Source organism: Brachyistius frenatus, unplaced genomic scaffold, assembly GCF_029030835.1.
Source record: "Brachyistius frenatus isolate BFR_SWC_R1_liver_20210118 unplaced genomic scaffold, ASM2903083v1 Contig_64, whole genome shotgun sequence".
In the NCBI taxonomy this organism is placed as follows: domain Eukaryota; kingdom Metazoa; phylum Chordata; class Actinopteri; family Embiotocidae; genus Brachyistius; species Brachyistius frenatus.
This window is the reverse complement of record NW_027210663.1, coordinates 218,990-233,494: the sequence shown is the minus strand read 5'-3', so window position 1 is coordinate 233,494 and position 14,505 is coordinate 218,990. Positions and strand designations below refer to the sequence as shown.

At 42.5% G+C, this 14,505-nt stretch overlaps 1 protein-coding gene across 9 annotated transcripts in view; it reads left to right on the top strand.

Annotated features, from left to right (window-relative positions):
- The window catches only part of fbrsl1 (fibrosin-like 1), a 269,926-nt gene that overhangs the window by 178,763 nt on the left and 76,658 nt on the right, over positions 1-14,505 (top strand). For 8 of the 9 annotated variants that reach the window (XM_069706609.1, XM_069706605.1, XM_069706602.1 and 5 more), the window contains one exon: positions 1,629-1,658. The exons of the other annotated variant lie outside the window; for it this stretch is intronic. In XM_069706609.1, the coding sequence (XP_069562710.1) occupies positions 1,629-1,658 (30 nt within the window). The remainder of the gene's footprint in view (positions 1-1,628; positions 1,659-14,505) is intronic. 9 annotated transcript variants of the gene reach the window in all.

Genomic DNA, 14,505 nt, shown 5'->3' with positions numbered 1-14,505 from the left:
TCTGTCTTGTGTACTTAAGTATGAACAATAGGAGCACAGGCATCTCTCGGAGTTGTTATGCTGCAGCTATACTGATGCCACCACAACAATAAACCCTCCTAAGGGGTTGTGTCACATTGTTTTTCACTTGAAGCTTCTGCCAGCAAGGACTCCTGCTGTATCCCTTGTCTTTGCATAATAGGATGAATCACGGGGCATGGACCCCCGCACACACATGCCCCTATTCTCCTCTCCTGAGAGATCTTGGCCACTGAGCCTTTGCTCTGATTACTCTCGTTATTTAATTATACATTTGGACCCACCGCGCTCACAACAAAGAGCCACTGTGCCGCCATTGACCCAGCTCCCTCCTCATTGTGCCCTACTCTGAAAGGGAGTCAAACAAAATAAAGAGGGTCCACTTAAATATGTTGCCACAGGGACTTAATTGACAGATTGAAGGCAGTTTTTCACCGGGGACCTTCCCTCTCTCTCTATGTGGCTCTTCGCTTGAATTGCTCTGCTCCTCGCGCTTCCTGCTGTGAGGTCCAGTGGGACTGGCCTGCAGCTCGACCACTCCTGTTTCCACAACTTCGCCATCTATTGTCTGCGGAGGGAGAGAGTTACCAGTAAAGAGCATTTAGAGATGAATAAATGTGAGCAACGGAAGCAACGGTCTTGTGAGATGGATTTAAATTGAGGAATGTGGTGATAAAAGTCAAGCAAGCACTGTTAGACATAGTTATTGACGTTAACACATTTTTTTGAAACTAAAGTGAATATAATTTCCAGTATTTGTGTGAGTTTAATCAGGTTTTTATTATTAACTAAAAACAAGTTTTCTGCCAGTGAACATGCCAGGAGTAAAAGGCTAGGGCCCTCGGTGTGCGCAGTATTCTCATCATCTATTTGTCAGTGACAAGGTCTGATTTTCTTTCCTCTTTTTCTTGTTTTTCTATTTTCGTAAGATATTTGAGCCTGATCACTGCATATTTCTTTAATGGTGAAATGATTTAGAAAATTCATAGTGTCGAAGACAAACCATTTCATTCCTTCACTGAATAGTAGGTGATTTGGCCTTTGGCCGTGCTCGACAAGGCACATTTCAGAATACAACCTCTTGTTATTCAGTTCCTTTATCCCTGTAGAAGTCTGACATACAAATTAAAGGCTGGTTTGTCACAAGGCAGATTTGAAATACCACACTTAATAGGCACTATGCTGGGGAATTCAAAGAACCTAAGCTCTCTGTGTCCTTGAGATGCTATCGTCCAATTTTAAAGCACACTTAAAAGGCTAAATGACAAGCTGCAGCTGAATGCGGAGTCACTGAACAGGCTCTTCTTTTTAATAATAGAACCTTGTGTACAATGTTATTAATTTTTTAATCTTTTGCAAATTTCCAGCATTGAATTTGTGGCAGAAACACCAGAATGGCGTTTTGTATGGCTGTGCCGCTTTTGAAACTTGAAAAACTCTCTTAGACTACCACACTCTCCTTTCCCTCTTCATCCTCTGCCGTTTGCGCTGGAAGCTGACAGTGAATGAGAGGCTGCACACAAAAATAACATCTGCACTGATTATGCTACTGGGGGGAGCCAAATGAATAATTCCTTATATTTCCTGTGTCTGTCTCTTTTCTGTTACAGTGTGACAGCGAGAGTGACATTGACGACAAGGTAAGACTGCTTTTCCTGTGTTTATTCACCCACCACATGAAGTGGCTGAGAGTTGTGAATAACAAATTTGAGCTCTCAACTAAAAAGGAGAGACAGTCGTAGTGTGTTGTGAGCAAAAAAAAACAAAAAAAGATAAGGGGTAAAAGACACTGCTGGTCCCACCACTGTTGATCATTTGCATCATACAGAGCGAGAAAGTGACAAGGAAAATGTAGCACAGGAAGAGACTGATTTTCACTTAGTTTTCTGTTTTGTGTAAAAAAGTATTGGCACCCATTATTTTTGGAACGTTTCATGCCTGAATGGGATACTTCCTTAGATCACAGTATGTGCTGCATACAGTGAACTGTCATCCTTAGTGTCGTTGCATTTAATCTTATCACATGGCACGTATCACCTCTATCTGCATGTGCAGCATTTGTTAGTTTTGGAAGTTTAACATTTTAAAAACAGAGCAGGTTGTTTGTTTGTCTTACCCCACCGAGGCAGACCGCCTACGCCACGCTACTCGTGGTGCAGTACTGGGTTTGGCCACTAGGTTGATCAGCAGCAGAGCTGCTAAAATTAGCATCCTTACTTATTTTCTACTTACTATTTTAATTTTAGGCTTTTACTGTGCTGATGTGTGTCACGTAAGGGGTGTAGTTCATCGACTCTAGTTATGTTGACCTGTCTAACCTCTGTTCTGCTGCGCTGCGTGTCTGTGAGGCTCCGCCCTTCATTAAGCACAGACCCGCGGCACAGAAACTGATAAATGCGCGTGACTTTCAGTGACAGAAAAGTGCACGAGCAACTCTCACGCTGAGATGAAATGAAACGGCTGCCACGGGAACCAGGTAGATAAATAGTAGACACTGGACGTAAGTGCAGTTCTATGAGTACGTTTCTTTCCCAAGATAATGGTAGGGGAAACACTGCAGTGATTGAATTCTCTAACGGAATCAAAAATGGCAACCAGAAATGGCGACTGCTCACTTGTGCGGCTTCCCTTTTGGATGGATGAGTTTTATGAGCGTTTCTTTAAAAACATTAGTTTTACTGACAGTGATTAAATGTGGCTTGAATGTAACTATTGTCTTCAAAAGTGTCAAACGTCAACATGGTCAGAAACTCAGCGTGCCTCACAATTGCATTCAGTTTCAGCAGTGATGTCATCAAGTTAGCCATTGACAGTTTGACAGATGTCGTCTATCAGTTTCACCTCTGTGTATTTGTTTGACGCAGACTTGAAGGTGGTTGGCTGATTGCAGCCACCTGGTTACAAGATGAACGCCTTTGGGGAACCTCGCGCATCCTAATTCCTCCACAGTTTAGCAATTACTCCTTGGTAAATGAATGAGATAGCATGCCTAATCTCCTGTAAGCTTAGCTCCCAGTTCTGTGGAAATGTCTGCAGCCCTCCCTATAAATAATACATTGATAGCAGGCCCAATTTGCATTAACTGTAGCCTGGCAAGTCAATAGGCTTTTATCTCTTCATTGAAGCGAGAAGGAACCGAGGGCGCGAGCTAGTTGACACGACAGAGAGGCATAGCAGGCCTGTCAGTCTCCATACGGCTCCCTGGCATCACTGTGGGGGGTAGAGCGGGAAGTAAAGTAGGAGGGAAGCTTTCAGAGTGTTGCCTTTTCAGGATTTTGTTTTCCCCTCCGCTCTGTTACTTGATACCTATAATAGTTCTATATAGTGTCACAAATTTTGACATTTAATGTGATAAAAGTTTGATACTACGATGCTAAACAACACCGCTGAAAGAAAGAAAGAAGAAAAATGAAAAAAACAAGCCCCGCTTTGGCAGTTTTGCTAGAAACTCAGCTGTGTTTCTATGTTGTTGGTTAGGTGTCAGCCTGTCTGTTCAGAAAATCTGCTCCACATTTGTGTTTGGCACCACTTATTTCAACCAGTTCGGACTGGGATTCAGTTCAAGACATGGTGGACTATTAGACACTGCTACCAACTTTTCAGCTGTCTGATTGTTGACTTTTCTGCCAATTATCACACAGTCCACTGTCAAGAGCCGGACTGCAGCTTCACCCTCCTTTCATGTTCTTGTCAGTACTACTTCATGACGTGGTATTTCTAAGTAAAACAAAATACTAATGTCATGCTACAATATACTAATGCTACTTTTATTACAAGTCAAAAAATACTGATCATCTCAACATGATACCATGATTGTAAATCACAAACCATCGGCAACAAAATAATACTGCTGGAGAAAAACATGAACAAAAGCTACACGTAGCCGAGTTATGTTGGCTTTACTGCGTAAAACTATTGACTTTCACTCTTAGATCCCTTATTTGCTTTTTCATGTCTCTTCGGGCTTTGCTCTCAATTCTTGGTTTCCTTTCTCAGTTCGAAAGTTTTAACTCTTCATCATGAGCCTTTTTTGAATAGGATCTGAACTCACTACCGACAAGCCTTTTGTATAGTACACTAAAAGAGTTATTAGCTACTGTAATTATTACTCCTGTCCATGTATTAAAACTGGGTGCAATGCAGTTTCAGAGGAAATGATGGGGGGGGGGAGAAAATCCACAGCCCTTGTTTTGTGTAAAAAAATAACTAAAATTGCTGCTGGCTAACATTAGAAACATACAAGAACATACGGTACACACGAGTCCAAAGTTAAATATTAATGTTGTCTATTGTTATTGTGATGGTAATGTTCCACTCCCAGGAGCAGAGGCATTAAATATGTGCTTTAATATGTGGCCAACATGAAATGTGTCTGAACAACAGCATAACACTGAAAACAAGTTTCACTATTCTGGGTTCTTTAAAAAGATGCTGTTGCTGTGTTTCCCAAGAGTGCAAGAAGAAAAGAACATCTGGATAAAGTCTGCAGCAGGGCTGACCTTTTCATTTCCTCAGAAACACTTATTACGATAATCAAGGTGATGAGAGTTGCGAATCAACCATGTCAAATTTTAGAGGAAAGGACAAAAATGGGGAAAAATAAATTTGACAAGCCGTCACCAGAAGCAGAAAAAAAAACCGACGGTGTAAAAATTGGGTTCCATGAGGAGAAAGACAAACACTGTCATTTGTAATTGCCTGCACTCAGGATAACTCGACAGTGATAATTTTCTGCAACGTTTTGCTGAAACAGGTGCCAGCTCCTCCCGTATCTTTCCAGTGAAAACAAAGACTCCTTTCACATCAGATTACAAGCCACCTGAACACCCACATTGTCAGGATTTCACAGATTAACTTAATTAGAATATTGCTTCCAGGTGTGCCCCCGGGGTGCAATCAGTTATACTGTATTTGAATAACACTGACGAGTTGCTACAGCAAAAGTCAGTTTAGATTGCTGCACCTCGTGAAGTTCGCTGGTATCAAAGCAATGCTCCCGATAGCATGCGATGATGTTTTTCCAGAACATGTCAGACTTGAATTCTTCAGAGATTACCGGGTCACCTCCAGAGCGGTGCGAGGCTGCCGTGAGGGGGAATTTTTATGTAGATGGGCCAGCCTTGAGGAAACAAGCAATCAGAAACTTGGTGTTGCGTTCTCATCACTGGCGGTTCATCTTGGGAGACCTGTCATCTGATGTACAAGATTACATGATGTTTGACAATGGGAGGTATTCACTACACGCTTGAAAAAATAGCATTGACCTTGGAGTGCCTTACTTCTGCACCCTGGAGGAAAACTCACATAATTAAGAATTAATATGGAGAACAATGTTTTCTCTGTTTCTGCTGTCATTAAAGCAACACTTGGTGTATTTGTGCTAAACTAGATGCTCAGGAAGAACCTAACCACATCTTAAATCGTACATCGCTCGGCTGCCAATTCAAGACATGGTATGCGATAGAAGTGGGAACATTAGTTATCTTTTTGGTCTCGATCCAATGACTTGGAGCTACTCAATGTCTCTGTGTGACTGTCGAATGTACTTCCTCGCCCCACATGTGTTAGCTGTACGATGCTTCACAGAGAATGGCTGGTTGTGAAATGGTGACATCTGAGTATTGTGTCACAAGGTCAGTATTTAATATAAATAGTACCATGAAAAGTATTTTACAACATATCCCAGTTAGATATTTGTATTTGTCTAAAGCGAATGTCCGATTGAGTCAGTTAATTTTGTGAGAAAAGACAACACCAACAATCATTGTTTCTTCTAGAGTCTTTTCAATTACCAAATATTGAAAATCTGTGCCCATCATCCCTGCATGCTCTCCCTGTAATCTATGAACCAGTCAAACCTGTCAACCTCTGACATGTCTGAGATACTCAAAGTCAAGACGGTCATTTTCTTTCATTGGAGAGGGTAAGAAAGAAATAGAGTGAGATTTATCCCTTCTCAGTTTGTTCATGCACTCTCCTGGAGTGTCATCCTATCTCCATTAGGCCCCACTTTGCCATCCTCGCCGGCTCCTCCAATTTCCTCTGTATTCTTTCTCCTGAGCAAATATTACAGTGGCTGGCTGGCTGTATGTGAAACGTTAACACAGCGGCCTCGTGTCAGGTGAGTTACCACCGCCGCATCACCATAGCCACAGTGGAGGACACCCAGGTCGGCTAATTCTATTTGGTCCTATTTGCCGAGCAGTCACTCAGCAGAAAGTGCATCTGTCTCCGGGGGAGTCTCCAAGGACCATTACCACATCCTGTCTATGAGCTCTTTTATGGCTCTGGTGTACTCATCTGCCACGGCAGCATGCGAGCTCTGATTGACACATTAATTCCTCCTCTACCTCCTTATCTTCCTGCAGTTTGCAGAATGAATGCCATATCACCTCGTCCGAGCGTCTCTACCAGCTTATCAGTAATGGCTCGTCAGCTCGTGGTATCCTCCCAGCCCATGTATCGGTACGGTACGGGGTACGCCTTGTAAAGCCGGCAGTGCACCCGCAACAAAAAACAAGGATGCTGTGGGGATTTATACATATCCGTTAACACCCCTCCTGCCTTCACCTCTCTGTTTTTTCTTTGAATCTAATCCTCCTCTTGTTTCTGCTCTTCTTTATTTACTACCTGCTCCCTATTCATTTTCACCACTGTTGTCATTCTTTACCTCATCTCCTCTGTCGCCATCTTGGAAAAGGGAAAAGCCAATAGCAATATATATTCATGTACGTACGTTTCCCCTCCTACATACCCCTCTCCAACCCCCAACGCTTTGCAAGATACAGATTGGTCTCCTGGAGTCATCATACTTAATAACAAACAGGCCACCCACCAGGCCGCTGACAACCTTAACACTTTTTTATGGACGGTAAAAATGGACCGGCTTAATGTTTCGACACAAGTGATCATCCGTCCTCATCTCTTTAATGAAATTAGATTAAGTGCACCTGGGAAAGAGCTGAGAAAGCAGAATGCCTCGCCACCTCCTTTAATCTAAAACCAATTTGCCAGTAATATTCCTTTCCCCCCAGCTTGGGATTCGTCGGCCCTGATTCAAAATGGAGGAGGAACGAGATGAGACCAGAGCTGACTGGTTGCATTCAGCTCCCCACAGGCACTGTGAAATTAGAACTGACACCGGCAACACAGGCCTTAATATGGAGATGTCATTTTTCTCCTCCTGCTTTTGTCTTTCTCTCTCTTTACTTCCCTCTCCCTTCTTTTTTCTGTTACTTCCTCTTTTCACCACAGTTTTCACTTTTTAACCGAGAGGCTGAAAGTAAAACAAAACAGAAAAGGGGGAAATATAAGAAGAAACATCACGCAGCTCGAAAGATGCATCATTCCTCCCAACTTTCAGTCTGGACATTAAGCTTCTTGTAAATTTAAGGATTAAGGTTCAGATTAGAGTAATAAGCTTGAGGGAAGACCCCCAAAAATATTTTGTTTTTTACGATACCCCTACCAGAGTCAGAACAAATATCAGCAATGTTTTTCATATTAAGTCTTGCCACTTGTGAAATGGATTATTGTACAGCATATTCTAGTGCAAAAGTGGTTACATTCACAGATATAGTGAGTCACTCCATAAATACAAGTGCAGAATGAAACCAGATGCACCAGAACTCATGTAATTTCTCTGATTGATCCCAGATTTGGTGTGACAGTGGGCTGAGGGTCCCTTCACATGTTTGTAAAAAAAAATTAAAAAAATAGGCATATCTTAAAGCATTTAGGAATAACAGGGATACAAACACAGAAGTGCAATAAGTGCAAATATCAAATATGAAGACCTATGATAAATGTATTCATTTACTTTGAAGCAGCTTTGCTGGGATATTCCCAGAGACACCAAATAGAGTCTGATGAAACAGTACAACTGTGCTGAGTCCAGCAATATATGTATCTGTAGCTCGTATGGTTAGCGGTCAACATTAAGAAACATATAATGAGTTTCAAGCAAAGTAAAAATGTGTAAAAATGTGGATGTATGGAATTTAACTCAAGTGGAGTAAAATATGTTTATATTTGTACTCAGCTTATATATATATATATAAGGTGTCAGTCCCCTTTAAATAATATTGGCACACTATATTTAATAAAGCTATATTCTATATTATCACTGTATAGAATATAATAGTGGTGTTTTAAGTTGGTACATCAAACCTCCACAACGACCAGAACCACCTGACCTCCTCAAACCTGAGATGCTCGACTGAAATACTGCAGTCTCAACAGCAGCAGGGACAAAAGATCTGGTTTGGAAACTTGTCTGAAACATAAGTGAGAATCAGCAGGATGTCCCAGCATGCTCTGCATTCACTGCCTTCCCATCAGACACTTCCTGTTCTGTAGCGAGCTCTCCCTACATGCCTTTCATAAGAGAATCACTTCGGATCGGACCAAAAAAACGGGCAAGAGGACTTTGTTTTGCAATTCTTTTATTTATGGGGTGTGCCACAATATGTCAAAATAAAATAAAATTTTATTCAACAATCCATTTCACATGTGAGAGAGCTTATAGAACATGAACAATATTGTTATGCTTTCTTTTACCTTCGGTACGGGTATCTCAGGGTTTTTGGGTGTTTTCCCATCAGGCGGATGAATTCTAGCTTTGTAGACTGGCCAGAAATAAACATGTTATCCATCAGGTGGTCTCATGATGTTCCTCGCATCTAGCTATTACAATGAACCTGGAAACACTTATCTCTTTGATTTATATTGGGCTGTTTGCAACATGCTCTCATTTATGTCTCAGCTCCAGCTCATCTGTGCTCTGCAAGCTAATTTTGTGTATGCGGTTGTCAAGCAATGCATCTGTTGTACATTTAGCGCACAAGCATGCAGTGATCAGGAAACATATTTGGATTTGCCTCTGAAGTGAAGAAGGACGCCCTCAGTCTTAGCACAATGCGATGTGTTTTCATTTGTGTACAAGCTAGGAGGCAAGTGAGTGTAAGGGCACGCTCAGCGGTGAAAACCAGCCCCAGTGCATGTTGGGAAGAAGAGGCGTGATGACAGAGAAAGACTTGTAGCTTCTGCAGGGCCAGCCAGCAGACACGGCCAACTGACATCAGCAAAGACAGCTTGTCACTAGCAATGCATGTCATACAGCGATGCAGGGACAGTCAACATGGCCATGGCGTCATTGATGTGGCACCTAATACCCTGGTCCAGATTCTTTCTTAAAGGTTAGCGCTGATGTCGGCATCGCAGATGAAAATAGAAGGGTTGTGGCACAAAAAAAACCACGCCAGCCTCTGAGAACAAGGGAGGTGTGAAAACATAACATGGCATCAAGTCTCTAATCTTCTTTCACTTACTGCCTCCTCTCAGTGAGGCTGTTTGTGTTGGCAGAGAGTGTTAATAGAACAAATAGTTGTCCCTTTGTTCTGTTAAAATCATAACACTCACCCTACCCTTCTGTCTTTAGAAAACACACCCGGGCTCTGATAACTCTTTGAGAAAATCCTGTCACCACTCAGCCATGTTCAACAGCTTGTGATCATTGTTATTGAGGGAGTTATTGTTGCCTGGATGAACACCAGGTTTTGGTATATGTTTTTCCTCCGCATGGACTACATCCATTTTTAGGGGTGGTTTTCTTCAAACACTGTTTTTCCCACCTGAGAGCCCCTGGCTCTGTAATAGAAGAGTTTTCAGCGAGGGCCAGGTGAAACGCTCGATTGAACAATTTTCTGCTAGAGATCTCGTCAGTTCAATGATACGGTGATTGAGAAAGCATGGCACGCCATATCAAACAAGACAAGTTGTGAGGTCTTGCGCCAGCTGTGATGCCACATTGAATCTAACTGGTAGTGTATCTGTCTGATATTGTTTTAACTGTGGAAAAAAAATTACACACGCCTTATTTTCAGACACCATATTTTTGTGTCTCCCGGCTGCTAACAAGTGATTTGCTCCAATAAAAGTAGACATCTGCTTTCATTGATAAATGTATTTATCACTATTTCCATTAATAACCTTAAAATAACTGTGCAAGGAGGGATGCAGCTATTATCATGAGAATAACTTCATCCACCTTTCAAAATATATTACATTATATCAAATATAAAACCTGCTTAATGTTAAGTGTATCTTCATGGGTAAATAAGACACGTTTATTGTAGTTAATGCTCATCCACCTAATGCCAGGTTAAGAATAACACATCATGCAGGCAGTAATCTCAATGCATTTGTTAAACAGGCAGCTAAACTGACTAACCTCTTGCTAAGTGTGTCCACTGTGCTCCAAACCAGCATGGCAGAGCGTTCATTGTTTTTCAAGTGTTCTGTGTTTGAATAACAATCCAAGCACTATATACATTTTTCCACAGGAGTAATAAAAGTCAAATTGACTCCATATTGGGTGCAGATGTTCTATGGAAAGAGAGAAAGACACAAATGTTTTTGTGTACGTGGATGTAAGATTTGAGTGTTTCTGATCGTGCATAAACTTAATGCTTAAGTGGGTTTTTATTCAATAAACATGGTCAGTCTATAATTACTTACACATTCTTCTGGCTGGAAATGCAAGACAGACTTTGTGTGCGTTTAGAGCTGGCGCACCAAGACTCATGTCTGTCCCAGCACTGGCTTGTCTGCACAAGACTTCTTAATGCAAGAGGACTTGCTTCTCCTCCACAACAAATGGCATATGCAATCGGGGATAAATATAGAATTCCTTGTTGTTATTAGGAATCAGTGCCATCGCGGATAATGTTTCCCTGAAGAAGCATTGCTTCCTCTTTGGCTGATAGTACAACAGTAAATGGAGTTAAGGTCCACTGTGGCTGTAAAAAGAATGTTTAAAGAGCCTCAATTCCCTTCTCAGACAAAGAGTCCAGTCAGCAGTGCAGTGTGCTAGTCATATTTTTTGCAGAGATTTTTATAAGATAGATCAACACACATTAATCATGAAGTCATAGGCCATATTTATTTCTTGAGGCTCTGTATTTTGTCTTCGGTTACCAAATAATTCCTTCCGAGGCCAAGTTTCACGACCTTGCGTCTTTATGGAAAGGATCATCAGCCGCCCTCATAGTGGTGATGATGGACAATAAAGGAAGTGAGCGTGGAGCCTCTCTCCCACCCACTGAGAGAAACATATTCCATCTTTCTTTTGGAAACCACTTGAGCTTCTCCAAGTCAATCTAAACACTCAGATGCCTGTGGATGGGCTGGCGACTGCCAGACCTCAAGCCCTGCAGGTCTCCGCGTCACTTGGGCTCTGGAGGAAACTTTCCGTGGGCGAATGTGTATGTGATGTGGAAAGCTGAGAACCCTGGAGAGCACGCTGAGATCAGGCCCAAACACACACAGGGGCCAGCTGCCTTCAATTAAACCAGAAACCTCAGCCACGGTAGTCCCTTATGCACAGAACCAGCCTGCTTTGATCTGCGCTAGCCAGGGGAAAAGGTACTAGGCTTCAAACATTACAGGAAAAAAATAATTATTGTATCCTCCATAAAAGTTAACAGGGATTTTTAGGCTCTGGGGCAAAGGGAAGCAGATATTAATGATGGCTGTCAGTCATGTTCATTTGCCAGTTATTTTCCCGTCTCCCCGTCGTTTCAGTGAGCTTTAATTAGTGAGCACACCTGGCCTCTCTCCGAAGTTAACAGTGCAACACTCCCTGCCTTAGTTTGTCTGGGCAGTCATGCAGTGTACATTGGCACAGCTGAAGCTGATATCCTTGTCATTTTCAGCTGGACACACAGAAGAGGTTTAGCAGCCCTTGGATATGTATGAGGTTTGGAGCCACAGACAGAGACCGGCATTAAAATGGTCCCCCTGCCAAGCGCCACAGACGCAGGCGGCATGGGCATCCATTAAATTAATTTGACTTCATTAGTGCGGACCTGCTAGGCCTGGGGTGCCCACAGAGATGCCAGAGGGTGGGAGGTAGGGGGGTGGTGGTTGAGTGGCATCAGCCGCTGTGCTCTGAGGAGAGCGAACACATGGCACTGACAGGCGGAATATGGCCCCAGTTCTTACACCGGGACGGCTGCCAAACAAAGGCAACATGCGTCACTGGCTTTAGGGGAGCTCAATCAACACCCGGTCGGAGCATTAACGCCATGCGCGCCGCGCCACATCAGTGAGGAAGCCGCGGGTCGCTGGGCAGCCTGCAAGTCAAGCATGTGCACACAGTGAATGTGATATGATACAGAGACACTGCCAGTGGGTCAACCCACTGCCATCACCTCTGTGTCTGCTGCCAAAAACACTTATTATTAGGTTACAAAGCTCATGGTTATCCCTTGTTAGTGACTTATAGCAGTGATGAAGCTTACAATGTTTTTTTAATACTCAGTGTCATTACTTTGGGAATGCAAGTGATTGTTCTATGCTGTACTCAAATGTGTCCTTCAGTATTAGTGTTTGTGCACCATTGGTGATGTGATTGGCAGGAATAACATCCTGCACACATGTTGTGATGACAAAATTCCAGTGTAATGAGCACATTTGTTTACAAAATGTTGTCATTCCTAATTGGCATTAGTAGTGTAATTTCATCGTATACTTATCATATCACGTCACATACTTCTTTGTATGATTGAGAGTAAAATATTGTAAAGTATTTCTTCATAAGCTGTTTTGTTGGGCAAAGAAAAATGTTCAGCCCAGATCGCAAACAGCCACTAAAACAGTTTCAAAACAAGGGTGACTTGACTTTCATGTGACTATTTTTAGCCATCAATTTTCTGCTTTCGTGAACTGCACCAGTTGTTGTTGTTTTTTTAGCAAGGTTTACATGCTTTTCTTAACAGCACCTCAGCAGCATTTCTAGCCTGCAACTTCCCAGACTCAGGCCTGCTTCTGTAACCTCTAGGCAACCACCGTCAGTGTCTGGAGCTGACCTGAGCTCTGCTGAGAGTGGAGCACCTGATAAATACAGAAGTGTGGAAATAAATAAATAAATGGAGGCATTAAGTCCAGATAGGACTGGAAGGTAGCCTAGGGGTGGTAAGTGTTCTGCCTGACAGCAGCGAACACTTTGATCAGAGGGCCCCGTCTGAAGATCGCTTCCACATCTGCACAGGGGAACGAGCTGTAAACTGCCAAGAAGCATTTTAATGACAGTTGGATTATAAAATGAAAGAGGGCTCCAGATGGCAGGCAGTGCAGCGGCTGCGGTTCGGGGGGAGGCTGTTTAAACTGCTTTTTTATTGATAAAATATGGGGTGAAAAATTGCGCAAGGCTTATTAGGCATCCCACTGTGATGTTGCTCAGCTGGCCAAGCTGTTCACCGTGGCCCTCGTCCAAACATGCCTCCATAAATTTTTAGCAGTACCTTTAAATCTGTAAGATCCCTGCTTGTTAAGTTCACCCTGACTCCCCCGAACCCCCCACACCGTATTTGTCCTTTGAAAGACTTGCTTGTGTCCTTTGTTTGTAGACCGGCAGGATGAAAGCAGTGTTAGTAGCTCAATACAGACTGGGGAAGTTAGAGGAGGGTTCCCACATAGCATGCTCATTATCGTCCACCAAGAACCGGAGTTTAGCCCTTAAACAACTTAATTCCTGCATGATTTCATTAGTTTTGCTCTCCTAGTGATAAAATGAGGCCAAGCTTATTAATTCAAGACACTGTGGTTGTGCTTTTCACCTAGATACACATGGTACTGTTCAAGGCAGAAATGGTCTTCTGGGCATTGACATTTAACAACTGGCTCCAATAGTGGGCAGAAAGGAGAAACAGTTGGGCTTGGTGTGAATCCACTACCAAGTTAAAGCCCACACTGAACAGGAATCTCTTATCAGAATATATTGTCATAAGAGATGAGCTTTCAGTGGACTTGTTCAGTAATGAATTCCCTTTCAGAGGTGCCACCCCGAGGCTTTATAAATGCACATGCACAAGAGAAGTCATGATGATTCATTACGGAAAAAGGCATAATAATTACACTTTTATGTGATTTGTGATGATGTTGCATAAATTGATTGTCACATTTAGAATATGTGTCTCCTGGTTAATATTACCTTACACTAAAGTGGTCTCATGCACATCTTTGATCTGGAGCTCAAATTGAATTTGCTTGAAATGTGAATAGGCCTGATTCAAAAGCTGGGGAAAATTCATGGTATCAATAAAAGGGATCAGTAAAAGCCATCTTGACTCCATCAAAATCTATACATGTCAGTCATCTGCCTTTCACCGCGCAGAGTGGGCTCTTTTCAGCTCGAGATATGTTGTTAGCTATGCTCTCACTGCTAATTTAAAACCCATTTAAGCTGATAGGGTGGTTGACTGAAACGCTGTCATGATGCCCTTGCAAAAATGGGCGCATATATTGTTTTTTCCCCTTCTGAAAAACAAGCAGCTCCAATTTATATTCCATAACTACCACTTGAAGGCCAACCCGCCGCGCCCCCATTCCACCCTCACGCCTACCCTTGGCATCAAAGACAATTACTGTCGACATCACATCAAATTACAACTGTTGGTTTGCTTGTTTGTCTCGTTATGTGACTTG